The sequence below is a fragment of the Macrotis lagotis genome, chromosome 6, assembly GCF_037893015.1.
Source record: "Macrotis lagotis isolate mMagLag1 chromosome 6, bilby.v1.9.chrom.fasta, whole genome shotgun sequence".
Classification (NCBI taxonomy): Eukaryota; Metazoa; Chordata; class Mammalia; order Peramelemorphia; family Peramelidae; genus Macrotis; species Macrotis lagotis.
In genome coordinates this window covers 159,670,107-159,686,082 of record NC_133663.1, presented here as the reverse complement: position 1 = coordinate 159,686,082, position 15,976 = coordinate 159,670,107, and the positions used below count along the sequence as shown (strand labels likewise).

Sequence of the window (15,976 nt, the reverse complement as noted above, 5' to 3'; positions counted from 1 at the left end):
ACCTGGAAAAAAAACCTTAAAAGTTAATAATTCCAACCCCCTTCATTTTATAGCTAAGGAAACTGAGACCCCAAGTTTAAATTGTCTGAGCCTACATTTGAACTGAAGTCTTCCTGCCTCTGAATTAAAATAATATTTCCACCATGTCACACTTTTTCATTTCTTTATATATCACTTAATGCTTGTTGGAGCTGTGTAAGAAACCATTGTTGCATTTAATTGATCAACATGTATTTTGAGTTTGTTATTCTGGTATATTCATGTGCTGAATTGCCTTGAATTATGTTTTTTAAAACCTGTGTTGCCCACTTCCTTTCTTTCTCCCATAGTGCTTGTCATAGTACTAGAGCCAAAATATTTGCTATCCTGGAAATTTACCTGGAATTGATGTTCTAGAAGTGAAAGCCTTTTCTCTGAAGAAGATCAAAACTTTGTTTTAGTCAGTGTCTTTTGGTGGAATAGATAGATATAGATTTACTCCCTTTAAGATCTGTTTTTTTGTTGTTTTAATTTTAGGGACAAGTGATGGAAAAAGGTACTTACACCGAGTTCCAAAAATCTGGAATAGATTTTGGTTCTCTCTTAAAGAAAGAAAATGAAGAAGCAGAGCAATCTCAAGTACCAGAAGCTCCCCTCCTGAGGGATCGTTCCTTCTCAGAATCTTCTGTGTGGTCCCAGCAATCCTCCAAGCATTCATTGAAAGAAGGACCTACTGAGCATCCAGGAGTGAGTTGTCTGATAAACCTGAGCTCATCTGCGCCTAACCTCACTGGTTGATTTGTACCTGAATTCTTGGATATCAAAGTCATCAGTTAAACTGGCACAACTCACTGTCTGTCTCCTTTGTCTGCTCTCTGCTTGCTGGCCCTTCACTTTTTCCACAGTATGTTCTTTAGGTTCAAGTTTTTCTCACTATATATGGAGCTTTCCTTTGACAGAACTCTAGGAGTAAGGGGGGAACAATGGTGTAGGATGTTTGGGTCTGACTCTTGTTATTTTGGAGCACTGGTCAGCTCAGCAAATTTAGAGTTAGTGTCTTAAACTTTGAAATCATTCAGTCTTGGGAATCCAATTTAAGTAGATTTTTTAGAAGTTAGCCTACCACTTGGTCCAACTTTAATTTTAAATTTTAAACATTAAAAATTAAAAATTCATTTTGTTTTAAAAATTAATTTTAAATTTTTAAATTTAAAGATTAATTTTAATATAATTTTAAAAATTAAATGTTAATTTTTAAATTTTAATTTAAAAAATAAAGTTTGGGATTTGATTTTTCCCCAGATTATCTAGTAGTTAGTAATCCAGGTTGTCACCATATTCATCATTAAAAAAGAAATTCTTCCAAAGGTTATGTTAAAATAGAATCAATTCTGAGAGCTTTGCAGTCAAGAACAGCAGAAATAAATTAGTTTTCATGTCTAATAAAGAAAAAAATTTTCTAAAATGGAAAAAAGTTAACCTTCCTGCAGAAGATAACTTGATCCAAAGTTCTTAGCTAAACTTTAGTTCCATTTGTTGCCCACACTACATCAGTAGAGATTATTCCTCAACACCTCGTTTTTTCATTATTTACCTGTTGTCTATAATTGTAGGAGGTTCTTCTATCCTCTTGTGGGGCCAGTAGAACAATTGCCCCAACTGTGTTTTTTTACATGTACATGTATCTATCTATCTATCCATTCACTAATCTACATATCTACTATCTAGCTATCTATACTTCATCCATCCTTTATATCTCTCTATCATTCATCCTCCATTTCTCTTTATTATATATATAAATATATGAAATATATTATATATATATAGCCATCATCTATTTATCTACTTAAAGGAAAATATATACCAGATCACAATAATAATGGTAATAGCAGTTCACATTTCAATAGATTTTTTTTCATTTTCAAAATTTTCAAAAAAACTTCTCAAAAACAAAAACAATAATAAGCCATGAAATCAGTAAACGTCTTTTACAGTGAGATAACTGAACTAACTTATTTAACATGTTATTGGTCAGAGGATGTTACATAGATAATCCAAAAAGGAAGCTGACATACACATTATTTACATTGGACTTGGGAGCATTGTTATCAAATTATTCTTTTGAATAATTACTCAAATTATCAGTCGGAAATTTGTAGTATGCTTCCAACAAAATATTAAAGCCAAACTTTTTCCAAGAAGCCTTCTATGATTGATTATGGCCAGATAGTTATCTCTGTTCATTGTTGTATTTGATACTTCCTCAGCAGTTTTGAACTTGGTTATCTGTACATTTATATGTAGTCCATGAAGTTTTGTTTCTGTGTGTACTGTTTAAGCAAGTTTCTTGGTCTTCTATTTCCTTAGTATTCCCCTATTGCTCTCCACATAATGGTCAATAGATTTGTGACTCATTTTGAAACATTGATTCAAAAATTTGTATAGCTGTCCTGCCCTTTTCTTGTTTACTTCATTCTATTCCCATCTCCAGGGTTTTTGATAGATCATATAATCTCTCAAGGTGGTATAAAGTACCAGTTTAATTTACTGTCTTATTTTTTAAAAAATTGATATTTGGTTTTACATCACATTTCCCATTTCCAGTTTCCTCCAGATAGCCATCCTGTGTAATGACTAAGAAAAGAAAGAAAAAGTTAATAGACTAACAAACAGTACATCAGAAAAGTTATTATATGCATTATTCAAACAATTATTGACCCTGATTTTTCAATGAAGTGGGGAAAGGGTTTTTGCCTCATATCTGTTATTGGGGTCAAGTTTGAGCAGTAGTATTGTTTCATAGCATTCACATTCTATTGTTTGATATTATTCATTTGCATTGTTGTATATATTATTTTCCCAGTTATGCTCACTGCATTTTGTATAAGTTTACACAAATCTTTCCATGTTTCTCTGTATTCATGTTCATTTTTTCCTTAGAACTCAATAATGTTGCCTTTCATTCATACCACCACAATTCATCTCCCCAGTCAATGGTCATCCAGTTCTTTGCTAACACAGAAACTTGCTGCTATGAACAATTTGATATATTTAGGACTTCTCATTTTTCATTTGTCATCAAAGAAGACTATATCAAAGGTGACAGAATGACAAAAGATGGGAAGTCATCTTTGGAAGCTAACATTGATGCACTATTTGTGAAATTGTAAATTGGTCTGTTTTGAAAAGTATTTTAAGAAGGGGATTTTATTGTCTATACCTTATCCTTTAACCCAGACATTCCATTGCTATGCCCACTCCCAGGTAAATGCTACCTTTTATATCAGAATATTTATAATTTCCATTTTTACTTAGTAGCAAAGAGCTTAATTACTCTTTCTTGATCAGGGATGTCTTTCTGGCTCAAACAGACCCCATAACTTAAGATATAAATGTTACATCTTAAAAGGCCTGTGCTATAGATCACATGTGAAAATAATGATAAGATTGCACATAGGAATATTATCATTCCATTTAGTAATTTTAATCAAAAAAATTTAAAAACAGTTTATCCAAAATAAGTGAGAATGGAAAAAATTGAAAGTTGGTTTGATTGTAAAATAAGTTTTCTGTTGCCTTTCAGAATATATTTGAATATCTCAGTCTAGTTTTCTACCTCCTTTCTAAATTAACCCTCTTTCCATGATTGTATCCAAATTCATATTTCTCTAACATGGCCAAGATTGTTCTTCTTCCTGTCCACCACCTATCTTGTTTTTTCAGTCTCCAAATGTTTTTACATATGGTTGTCAAAATCTAGAATGCTATTCTATCTCCTGGCTGTCTTTGTGGTCATTGTTTCTTTCAAGACATGTCTCAGGGTTTACTTCTACAAACCTGATCTGATCCCTTCCTAATTTTTACATTCTCTAAATTATCTAAGTAATTATCTATTACTTAGTGTCTCTAGTTGTATATTTGACTCTTTTCTACAAATGTAAGCTACTCTAAGCTTTCTAAGAAAATAGATCTTCCTTTTTTCTGTACTATTTTGATTATGTGATCAATCAACAGGTGTTATGTATGTTCCATATGGTTGACTGCCTGTCTTTATAGGGTTGTGGTTTGGAGTTTTTTAAATTACAAAGTAATAGATAAATACAAGTTAGTGTTATCACTAATATTATTTCTATTACCTGATAAGGTAAACTTTATTTCAGAAAAGCACCCCAAGAAGTAGAGCTTGTAGAATTTAGAACTTAGACAATATCTTCCCCCATTTTATGGAGTTCTAATGACTTGACCAAGATATAAAGTTATTTAAACATCACATAACACTAGAGTCCATTTGTTTCCAATTGTACTTTTTTTAAAGAATTTATTTATTTTGAATTTTACAATTTTTTCCCCTAGACTTACTTCCTTTCCCCCACCCCCCACAAAAGGCAATTTGCCAGTCTTTATACTATTTTCATGGCATGCATTGATCCAAATTGAATGTGATGAGAGAGAAATCATATCCTTAAGGAAGAAACAAAGTATAAGAGATAACAAGATCAGCTTATAAGATACCAGTGTATTTACTAATTTGTAGTTAATATTCCTTGGTCTTTGTTCAAACTCCACAGTTCTTTCTCTGGATACAGATGGTATTCTCCATTGCAGACAGCCCCAAATTGTCCTTGATTGTTCCACTGATGGAATGAGCAGTCCATCAAGGTTGATCATTGCCCCCATGTTGCTGTTAGGATGTACAGTGTTTTTCTCATTCTGCTCATCTCACTCAGCATCAGTTCATGCAAATCCCTCCAGGCTTCCCTGAATTCCCATCCCTCCTGGCTTCTAATAGAACAATAGTGTTCCATGACATACATATACCACAGTTTGCTAAGCCATTCCCCAATTGAAGGACATTTATTTGATTTCCAATTCTTTGCTACCACAAACAGGGTTGCTATGAATATTTTTGTCCAAGTGATGTTTTTACCCTTTTGCATCATCTCTTTAGGGTATAGGTCCAGTAGTGGTATTGCTGGATCAAAAGGTATGCACATTTTTTGTTGCCCTTGTATAATTCCAAATTGCTTTCCAGAAAGTTTGGAGGAGTTCACAGCTCCACCAACAATGTAATAGGGTCCCAGATTTCCCATAACCCTTCCAACACGGATCATTATCCTTTCTGGTCATATTGGTCAGTCTGAGAGGTGTGAGGTGGTACCTCAGAGAAGCTGTAATTTGCATTTCTCTAATAAGTAATGATTTAGAGCACCAATTATACTTTAAAAAAAACCCTTTATGGTATGGACAAATGGTCCTACAGTTTTTCTTTGATGTTCTCCAATGATGGAGTCTCCATTTCCCCTGCTGTGGTAGCCCATTCCAGTTTGGAATAACTAAAATTGTTAGGAAATATTTCCTTACATCAAATTTCAAAAGGTCACCAAGTTTTCATTGGATCCACATTAGTTCTTCTTTTTTCCTTCTCATCAGAACAACGGTAGAAATAAGCAAAGCATTTGAAGTCAACCTCTCTGACAATATCCAATATTGTCTGGACAATTTGATGCTGCTTTTTCTTTGCATATTTGCTTCATATACTGTACACTATCCCCTCACTCCAATTTTATTATCTTCTGTTTATCTAATTAAACTGTTATTTATTCTTCATCATACTTACATATTATTTTTAAAAAATTTCCCCCCCCCAATAGACAGAGGATAAACCTGTTGTCCTACCTGAAGAGACCCGTTCTGAAGGAACAATAAGTGTTAAGTCCTATCGGAATTATTTTGCAGCTGGAGCGAACTGCTTTATCATTGTTTTACTTGTTCTCCTAAACATTTTGGCACAGGTCAGTAAAAGGTTGTGTGTCTGGTTGGTCCTGATAGACAGTTCTATATTTTACAAATTTACCTGGTTGTTTTTTTTTTTGGTTAGAAGAATATGTCTTTATTTGTGCCTATTTTCTGCATTAAAGCAAATATGATATCTGGATTAAATAGAAATATTTTACTTTAACATTTTGAAAATAATTCATATAATTTCCCCATTCTTATTTAGTAAAAATATCAGTTTAAAACTGCATTGATTGGGAAGGAGGCTACTGATATCTCATAGAAATACTTTAAAGATCAGATTTTTAGAGTAGAACTAACTGTGGTGTTTGATTTTGTGTATTTAAGGTTGCATATGTCCTCCAGGATTGGTGGCTTTCTTACTGGTGAGTTACTGAAATACTGTAAAATCCATAAATATCCTTACCATTCAGAGGAGTTAAGGGCTGAGGTAGGTTTGTTCAACCTTCTCATCTAATCCTTACTTAGTTTACCTGTGGAAAAATTAAAGTTGTTGCTGGTGGAGTGTGACCCATAATAGACTCTATCCATGTGTGATCCATAGCACTATGAATATGGCTATTTTTAGAAGTGAAAATCACGATTTAAATTGAAATTACAAAATGGATATATGTAATTAAATTATAAAATTGGTGTATGTAATTGAAGGAGAATGAATCAGTATTAAATATTTAAACCTGAGTTTTTGATTAATTTACTTCTTTTCCCTATGATTCATAAATATCTCCTTATTTATACAGTTTATAACAACAATTTTATTATTTTTCCCCTCATTCCTACAGGGCAAATGAACAGGGTAAATTGAATGTCACTGTAAACGGAATCAAAGGAAATGAAACCAAGGAGCTAGATCTTAACTGGTATTTAGGAATTTATGCAGGTAAAATTTTAATCATTTGCTCTATTACATGAAAGACTGAGGTGCACACAATGAGCCAGTTGAAGTAAATAGGTTTTTCAGGAGTAATTCAGCAATGTCTTAACAGATTAGCAGCCTGAGTCTCATTTACTGACTGAATTAATTGGAATAATTATTTTAAAAACCTACTAGAAGAAAGAGGTTGAATGAAGACTCTTAATTTGCTCTGTACTGGATTTTGGAAGGTAAACCAGGATTGAGCATTCAAAAAGTCAGCCACCGTAAATTTGTGGCTATTGTCTCTCCTAATAGGTTGCTTTAGCTAAATCTTATATCATTATATGGATGGGCAAGTGGGATTAGAAACGGATCCCCACCCTGTAGTTCAGATTGTTCCAATTCTGTTTAAGTAAACCCTGGCTTTTATTTAACTTGGAAGCAATCCTGTGGAAGCAAAGTAACCAAAATAAAAAGCATTATTTTCTTACAGGTATGCAAAGCTCATAGTTCCATACTGTTCATCTCTTGGGCTTCAATAATTACTTAAGAGGGAAGCTAAGTGGGAGCGGGAAAAATCTTGTGTCTAGGAATATTGGCTTCCTTCTCTTTCTTACCAACAGATCACAATGTTATCACCTTTCCAACTGTTTGATTAATTTAAAATTTGTCTCACTCTGTTAACATACATTGTTAGCCTGTGTGTATATATGATGACACAGGTTTTATAAAATAGTCTCACTCCCAATTTTTCAGTGTTTTTCCAGAAAAGAACAGTTTTTGGCAAAAGTTGATCTTGATATATTTAAAAGAGCTCCTTATTTTAACTTTAGAGTTTTGGGGTTTTTTGATTACTTGCCAGAAAATGCACAACCTTTATTCCTATACTTTATGAATTTATAAAACTATGAATACCTTTATATAGAATATGAAAAAGGAAATATTTATTGTTGAAGGTCCAAAGAATAGAGCTGATTATGCTGAAAAAAATGTGTCACATAATGGCATGAAATAAAAATTATATTTTATAGCATTTATGTGATCCTTAACTTGATTGTTCTTTTACTTAGCCATAGAAATTCATCTTCTAAAAGAAAAGTAAAAGATTTTAATTTATAAATGCATCATAGGCATATAAATGATGTATATGTGTTTAAAATTTACAAATAACTAAAATGCTGCATAATTTTTGTACATTATTATTATTACCAATATTTATTTTGTATAAAACTCTTAGAAACTGTCAAATTTAGCTAATATTTTTCTAAAACATCAAATTAAATTTATAATTTAACTAATACTTGGCAGGAAGTTTTCTTGCAATAATACTATTTATAAGGTCTTCTACTTGTACTTTAAATGAAAAAAATCATTTAATCTTGTTCTTTTCTGTTGTTATCACACCACCAAATTCAATTTGACCTTCAGGAAGAGGAAAGATGGTAAAGTGTATTGCCTTTAGAAAAATGAGTGTTATTTTATGAATAGGTATATGATGAATATCAAAAATAAAGAAATTCTGATTTTAGCACAGTTCTATCCAAGGCTGCTTTGTGTAGCCATCTAGGACAACAGAGTGAATTAGAAAAACAAAGAAATGTCAGTTCACATTTAAGTGACACTTTTTCCTCAGGATATTGTTTTTAGGCCCTAAAATATCACAGAACAAATTGAATAATGATCTTTTCCTGAACAAACCAAAATTACTTTTTAGAAATGGTTTGGAAAAATAAATGTTCCCTAACAGAGTTTATATCTTTAATTTTTAGGATTAACAGCAGCTACAGTTGTCTTTGGAATAGGGAGGAGTCTCTTGGTATTCTATGTTCTCGTGAATGCTTCACAAACTTTGCACAACAAAATGTTTGAGTCCATTTTGAAAGCACCCATATTGTTCTTTGATAGAAATCCAATTGGTAAGTCAAACATCATTTTCACCAGTTGTTATAAATAACAGTCAACTTATAACTTGATATTTTTAATGAATATTCATAAGCTTGTTGGAAGAAAATCTTTATATTTTGGTTATAGTTTCATTGATTTCATTAAGTTCTGATCCTTCCAAAGGAAGGATTATCTTTTATTCTTTTATTGTTCATAAATATCAATTTTACATTGGGCAGGCAAATGAAACATCCAACATTTAGTACACATATAATAAGCTAGCATTAAATAGGACTTTAATATTTGCAAATTTTTTTACATGTATTTAATTATTTGATTCTCAGAAGAGCCCTGTGTGATAAATCCTATCATTATTATGCCCATTTTACTGATAAGGAAACTGAAGCACAGACTATTTAAATAAACTCACTCAGCTAGAGAGTGTGCAAGGCAGCATTTGAACTCTGGTTTTTCTCACATCTAGTTCCTATACACTGAGTTACCTAGTGGCCTATGTGATTAAGTATAGTCTGATAATTTCTAAAATATTCACTAGAATCATCCCACCTCCTAGATGGGCCAGGGTATCAGGCAAAAATAACAATAGTGTTTACTATTTTACTAGGATTGAAAGAAACTAGCTCTTAACTCTGACTATATGAAATGCAATGAGACAAAATAAACTGTACCCAAGACAAGAGTATTTCAATATTTGTGCAGCAGGGCTTTGTCCAAATTCATTATGCTTTCATATAATTTAAGGGGTATTCCTTTTCAATCAAAAGATTGAGACCTTTGAAATGTCTTAATTGAGTGTTAGAAAATGATAGGGAAATTTTTGTTCAAACTTTTATTTGAAATTACTATTGTAATTTAAGAGCTTACACCTTTCACAAATAAATTAGAGAATCATATATTCATTGGAACTTCTTTACTTACTTTGATCATATGCTCCCTGATTCATCTAAACTTCAATAGGTGTTTGGTTTTCCAGAACAATAGACCTTTCCTTAGACCCTGACCTGTGAACAAGTCTTAATTTTTGAAGCCTATCATTTTTTACTTAACTTCCCAAAAGAGGAATTTTAACTCTACTGCAGAATTTATACCCAAATAAAATAGGGCATGCACCTAATTTGACTTGGTGTAGTTGGCCTATGAAATTACGGAATGTTATAGGACAGTATACATGGTAAGTAACTAGAGTACATTGGTTCAGCTTCTACCCTCTACTACTGATTTTTTTTCCTTCATCCCTGAGGCAAAAAAACAAACAAACCTCGATGTGAATCCTTTTTTGTTTTTTTGTAGCGAAATCAGGGGACTTAAGCTTGAATGGAGGATCAATCATCATTTTTCATTAAACAACCTTAGGAAATGTCATTTAAGAAAGGGAATGCCTTCTCCCAGTTGTCTGACTTTAATAATTCATGTGGGCTGAATTCTTTGTTTTGGTTTTCCTTTCTATATAATTTTGCTTATTTATTACTAGCTCAAATGTTCACAAAATCTGCATCTACTTTTATACTTAATTGGTATCTTTTCTCTTAGTATCTGGGCAATTAAATTCCTCCCAACTCCTTTATTTGCTCTGCGATCTTTCATAACATAACAAAGCAATAACAAGATTAAATTAAACTCAACAAAATTAAAATTAAACTCAAATCAACTAGTGAACTCACAGTTGCAAATGTATTTTTCCCCTTAATTTCTTTCATAAGTTTTTTATTAGTATCCATTACCCATGCTTATTGTATCTTAAGAAAATGTCAGAAGGAAAATTTGTGCAAGTAAATAACGAAAGCACTCTTCTTCCATTTCCACCCCTTGCCATTGTTTGTAATTGTCTAGTTGCTTCATAGTTAAACCAAATTCTAGATTGAGCTGGATAATATAAGTGAGGGCACATTGTTTTTATTTAGGCTGAAAGACAGGTATTATGTAGCAGTCAGGCTTTGAATCCTGGTCTTCTAAAATACAAATAATTTGACTCCACCATTTTACTTTCATTAAACAATATTGCATAGTTACAAAATAGTCTTTTTTTCTAGTCAGTAAACTATCTCCTAAGAAACCAGATACCAGATCATCCAATCCTTTGATTTTACAGATGAATAATCTGAAACCCCAAAAGGCCAAAAGTTCTGCCCAAGATCACATAGCCAGGACTAGAACAATAGTGTTTTGATGCATGCCTACACCAACCTTCTTCTTTATCTTGTTTTTTCAGCTCTTAAGTAGATAGTGTTCATGCCAGGCCATCAAAAAGTCTTCTAGAAATTAAGGACATTTTGTCTTTCATATGTAAATTTTTTACTTGTATTAGGTGAATCCTTTTTGTTTTTCCATCTGGCACAAGAGGGCAGCATGATCTATTTTTTTTCTCATAGATATATTTTTATAGCACTAGAATGCCCAAATTCATTTTTAGTATTTTCAATTCTATTTTAAAGTTAAATTTTCTTATTGCAGATTAGTATATTTATCAGTGAATTTTCTCAGCATGTTTTTTCAATTAAATTAAATTATTAGATAAATCATTGTTTTATTGCTATTATCTAGAAATTTTATTAAATCATGGGTATATTTATATATATGATTGTAATTTTTTTGACTGTATTTTTTGTCTTTGTGTTCCACTTGGTTTATGTCCAAACGTGTATGTTATGTGCTATTTTAAAAATCCGTTCCTGTGTGGTCACAAGGAAATTTATGTCTCTCCTTCTTGATATCTTGTAATATGTTTGTGGATTAGAGTTTTGAATCAGAATAACAAGTTTTAGACTTTTATGAGACATAGAGATGTCACTTAGTCAGGTTCAAAAAGTCCCGAAAGTCTTTTGAGAAAAACTGCTCTCTCCTTAAGGCTTCTATTCCAATTTTTCTTTTGGGGGAATTTTATCTCGATAGATTTCCTAAGTTGAGATTTATGTGCTTTTTGAATCCTTAAAGACCTAAAATTGAGGGAAGGAAATAATCATTAGAATCTATTGTTTCTTAATCAAATTATAGGAAAATTAAAAATATAATGGACACAGAAGATGAGATTGCTCTTTTTAAAAAAATAGCATGATATTTAAAAAAGTAAGATATTGACATAGGCTCATATTAGAGATCAAAAGAATCTAATAAGTCATCTTATCAAACCCTCCATTTTACTGTTTGAGGAAATTGAGTCCTTGAGAGGTTAGAGAACTTATATAAGATCACAAAATTGCTAAGTGGAAGTATGGGGTTTTAGACTACAGTTTCTTAAGTGTAAATCCAGTGCTCTTTCCATTACATTTCACATTAGCATGGAAACAATTTTAGTGGTCCCCATTTTTTATCTTGTCTAAATGACCACTAGAGTTAATATTAAATGTGAGTATTTTTAGAACATAATATTTAAATACTGTCAAAATTAGTTTTATGATAATAGGGCTGTTACTCTACCATTTGGATTGTAAGACAGTTCTTAGTGTACATTAATCTGTTCCTGTTCACACTAGTGATTCTGCTGAACAGGTAACATGTTGAAACACGAAATACTGATCTTAAAAATCTTTGATTTGTGGTGGGTGTTGTTTTGACACAGCATCATTTAGTCAATGTACAAGGAAAAGCTTCATGGTAGAACATTTCACTTGTGTCCTCATTCGTCATCAGCATAAATATTCAGTAGTAATATTGGAAAAGTGTTAAGATGCCCATTCGTGCCAAATCCCTTGTATGTTTCCTTTACTGTCAGAGCAAGAGGATAGATCCACAGGGAGGAGAAAGTATGCCTTTTCTTCAGTTTGAGAAAATAAGGTATGAATAAAAGAAGAATGAGGGGCTTAACAAATTTTGGCAGCTTTTTAATATACTTATCTTGACTTGATTGTTTCTAATACTGGCTTAAGTATGAGAGGCTTTGTTTTTATTGGGTCCACATTTTCACAAACTTATTCATACGTCCCTAAGTTTGTTTAAGAACCTTTTTGTGTTCAAAGGAAGAAATTAGTCATCATAGGAAAAGACTTTGTTGCAAAATAAAAACACACATTCCCTTTTCATTTTTCCTTGTTATTAATAACAGATGCAAGTGACTATAAAGACAATCACACAAAAGATTGCATCAATCATCTTGATTCTGAACAACCACACAAATATTATGTTTGTAGGTTTGAATGGAACAGCTAATAGCTAAAGTAGGTGTGGTAATTAAAACCTGTTTGGTTGACACACATAAAAAAAAACTTAATGTTTTTTCACATAACAATGATCATATGTACTTAAACCCTTATCAGGGTGTGATATGAAATGATATTTTATGGGAGTTGGTCATTTGCTGCTGTTAATATCATAAAAGCCTTTGTTATTAGTTTAAATAGGTATAGAGTTGAATATGCTTGAATACTATTGTTATTTTATCAGTCACCTTTATAAAGCTGAGTATTTTAGGAGCAGTTGATAACTGGTAAATGTTAAACCCATTTTGGGGTATACTTTTTAATCTATTACTTTGTGTTACTCTTCTATTTTCTGATTTTTCTGTTTTCTATAGTATTGAACCAGCTGTTGATAATGAAGAAAGGCACTATATTTGTAGTTGACTAAAATACTCATGACCCATATCTATAATATACCAAATTAAAGATAGAAACTTATTTTTAGGGGGAGTCTACATAATTAGAAACAGTAACAATTGAAAAACCAAAGAGCTAGCAATTAAGATTTTTTTCTTTGCATTTTGTTGCCTCCAAGTGGTTGAAGAATACACTTCAAGTATGGGGAAAAATAGAAAAGGATTAAACTTCAAAGTTTAATCACCAATTTATGGTGACGTGTAATTTAACTTATCACTATCTGATGAAATATGTTTATCACTATTTGGTGATCTACTTTTAAAAATGAGTTTGTTTTTATATTGACTAATCTTGATACAGTACAGTAACATCTCAGTTAACATAAAACTTGGACTATTGTCTTTTCGTTGTCAGAAATTTCTGGATTCAGTAATTTTTGGTATTATGTCTCATTTTGGTGAATATAAAAATTCGTCACTGTCATTTTTATAATTTTCAAAGTTAGCTAGGAAGTTGGTGTTTGGATTCAAAAAAAAGCTTGGAGGTATGATAACATGTGTAGTATTGTTTTTCACTTAAGTATTCAACATCTAATTTAAAAGAATACAAAAACAAAAAAAAGGAAAAATTGTAAAGAAATATATTTTTGAGTATTTGGGTAATAACTAGATTATTAGTCCATAGAAAGTTGTCTGTGTTAAATGCAATATAATTGTTGATGAGTGGTTACAGTAAAATATTTTCATTTCTCAGGAATTTAATTATTTTGAAATTGGAGTGTGATATTAATAAGATACTGATCATAATCTTATTTTTAAAAGTCTGCTTTTTTTACAATTTTTCACTTAAAAACAAAACAAACAACTTTAACAAGCATGATTATTTTTAGTCAGCACAGCATCATGCTTGTTATTTAGTAAAAAGATTGGCATATATGTTGATTTTTATGTTTGCTATAGATTCATTGAGGAGAGGAGAAGGATCTCCTCTCTTTGTGTCTTTTGCAATATTATGGAAATAAGATTGGTTATAAGTATTAATCATTTTGTGATATTTCTCACTGTGAGGGTGTTTGTAATACTAAGGTGCTGTCCAAATGTAAACTTTCCAGTGAAAATATATACTTTTATTTGATATAGGTTTTTAAAAGCATAAATATAAAACATTTATAGCTTAAGTTCTTTTTTTTCCTTGCATATCACTGCGTAGAGATAGATATAGCAACTGATTGGAAGTTTTAGAATCTTTCAAGGGAGTATTAACTTTCCTAGGCTGAATATAGGGACAGGGAGAGCCTTAGAGTCAGACTCACCCATAAAGAGCTTACTTTTACTTTATATACTCCCCATTTCAACCCCTCAGTATGAGAAAAGATGTTCTTGTTGGATATTCCTTTGGTGTATCTGCCTGAGCTTGACTTAGTTGGTAGTGTTTTGGGACGGTAGGCATTTCATGAACCTTTTGTTCATTTGAGTGGGTGTAGCCGACATTGGCTCTTTTTGGTACCCATCACTCTTAACAGTATGACAGCCTCAGACCAATTCCTTGCTACCCATAGACTCAAGGGGATATTACCCAGTGAACCTCATTGTCTTCAAAACACAAAGGCAGGATACATTGTGCCACAGGGTCCACCTAGAGGAAAATGTGCAAACACACCAGACAAGTCTTGAAAAGGGGAACTTTTTGATTCATGTGGCCCTTTATAAGAGTCTTGGGTGTGGCTGGTCCCTGTGAGGGTGCCCCAGGATGCTGAAACAGGGGAATTCTGTGGCTCAGATGGGTCCTGGTCGAGCTTCCTCAATGTGAAACTGGTTGCATTGCTAGGGTGGATCACATTCCTTCATGGTTCCCCGAGGCTGTCTGTGACTTCTAATAGGGGCCATGGTCACTGAAAGTTGGGGTTTCTCTCTCTCTCTCTCTCTCTCTCTCTCTCTCTCTCTCTCTCTCTCTCCCATGAGCTTAACAACACTGCTGTCACTAGTCAAATGTGGATTGTGTGGTGGTCATAGCTTTCTTCTGTTTGTTTCCTGTTGCATCCATACAGGGATGCATGAGTCACTTTCCTTTTGTCTGTGATGTTGACATTTGAGATTAGTAATCTTATGATGAGAAGAACAAGAATACTTCTAGTCCCCCATCTCTGGCATCCCTCTTTTCTGAAATGAATTTTTTTTTTAAATTTTAAAAACTATTTTGTTGAACTCTTATCGACTTAGGAAGCCAGACATTCCAATAACTGGTACTGGATCATTGACTGAATGGTGTGATGTAAAGAATCACAAAAACTGGAGTTTAAATTTTATATTAAGACACTCGATCCAGAAGGTTAGGTGGTGCAGCTGATAGAGCATCAGATCTGGAGTCAGGAGGATCTGAATTCAAATCTCAATTTAGACAAATTACTAGCTGTGTGGGCAAGTCACTTAACCCTGTTTGCATCATCCTTCTCCAATCCACCTCCCCCAAAATAAAACTGATGCCCCCCCTCCCCTGGAAAAAAAAAGACACTAACTCTGAGACACTTTCAAAATAGCTTAATTTATTTACTTCCCTGGTCATTTGTTTAATAAGAGACTTGAATCCAAGGATCTCAAAAGTATCTTCTACCTTTCAGTCTATGATTCCTTACCACTAATTAGAATTTTTGGCTTTGTAAGTCAGTAAGAGCTCTACAAAGTTAGAAACAATTTGTATGTAAAGATATCATCAAAAAAGCGCACTACTATTGAAATCAGAAGATCTGAATTTTTAATATTCCTCTATCTAGAGATACTTGTACATTGGACAGATAGTGAGGTTTTTTCCAAGATCCAAATTGTTTTTATATATACATATATATATATATATGTATATATATATGTATAAATATATATTTTAAAGCTTCAATAGTCTCTATAATTACATACTT

At 32.4% G+C, this 15,976-nt stretch overlaps 1 protein-coding gene across 3 annotated transcripts in view; it reads left to right on the top strand.

Moving 5' to 3' along the window:
• The window catches only part of ABCC4 (ATP binding cassette subfamily C member 4 (PEL blood group)), a 273,974-nt gene that overhangs the window by 115,679 nt on the left and 142,319 nt on the right, over window positions 1–15,976 (top strand). For all 3 annotated transcript variants that reach the window (XM_074191906.1, XM_074191904.1, XM_074191905.1), the window contains 5 exons: window positions 517–726; window positions 5,631–5,771; window positions 6,103–6,140; window positions 6,558–6,655; window positions 8,401–8,547. In XM_074191906.1, the coding sequence (XP_074048007.1) occupies window positions 517–726; window positions 5,631–5,771; window positions 6,103–6,140; window positions 6,558–6,655; window positions 8,401–8,547 (634 nt within the window). The remainder of the gene's footprint in view (window positions 1–516; window positions 727–5,630; window positions 5,772–6,102; window positions 6,141–6,557; window positions 6,656–8,400; window positions 8,548–15,976) is intronic.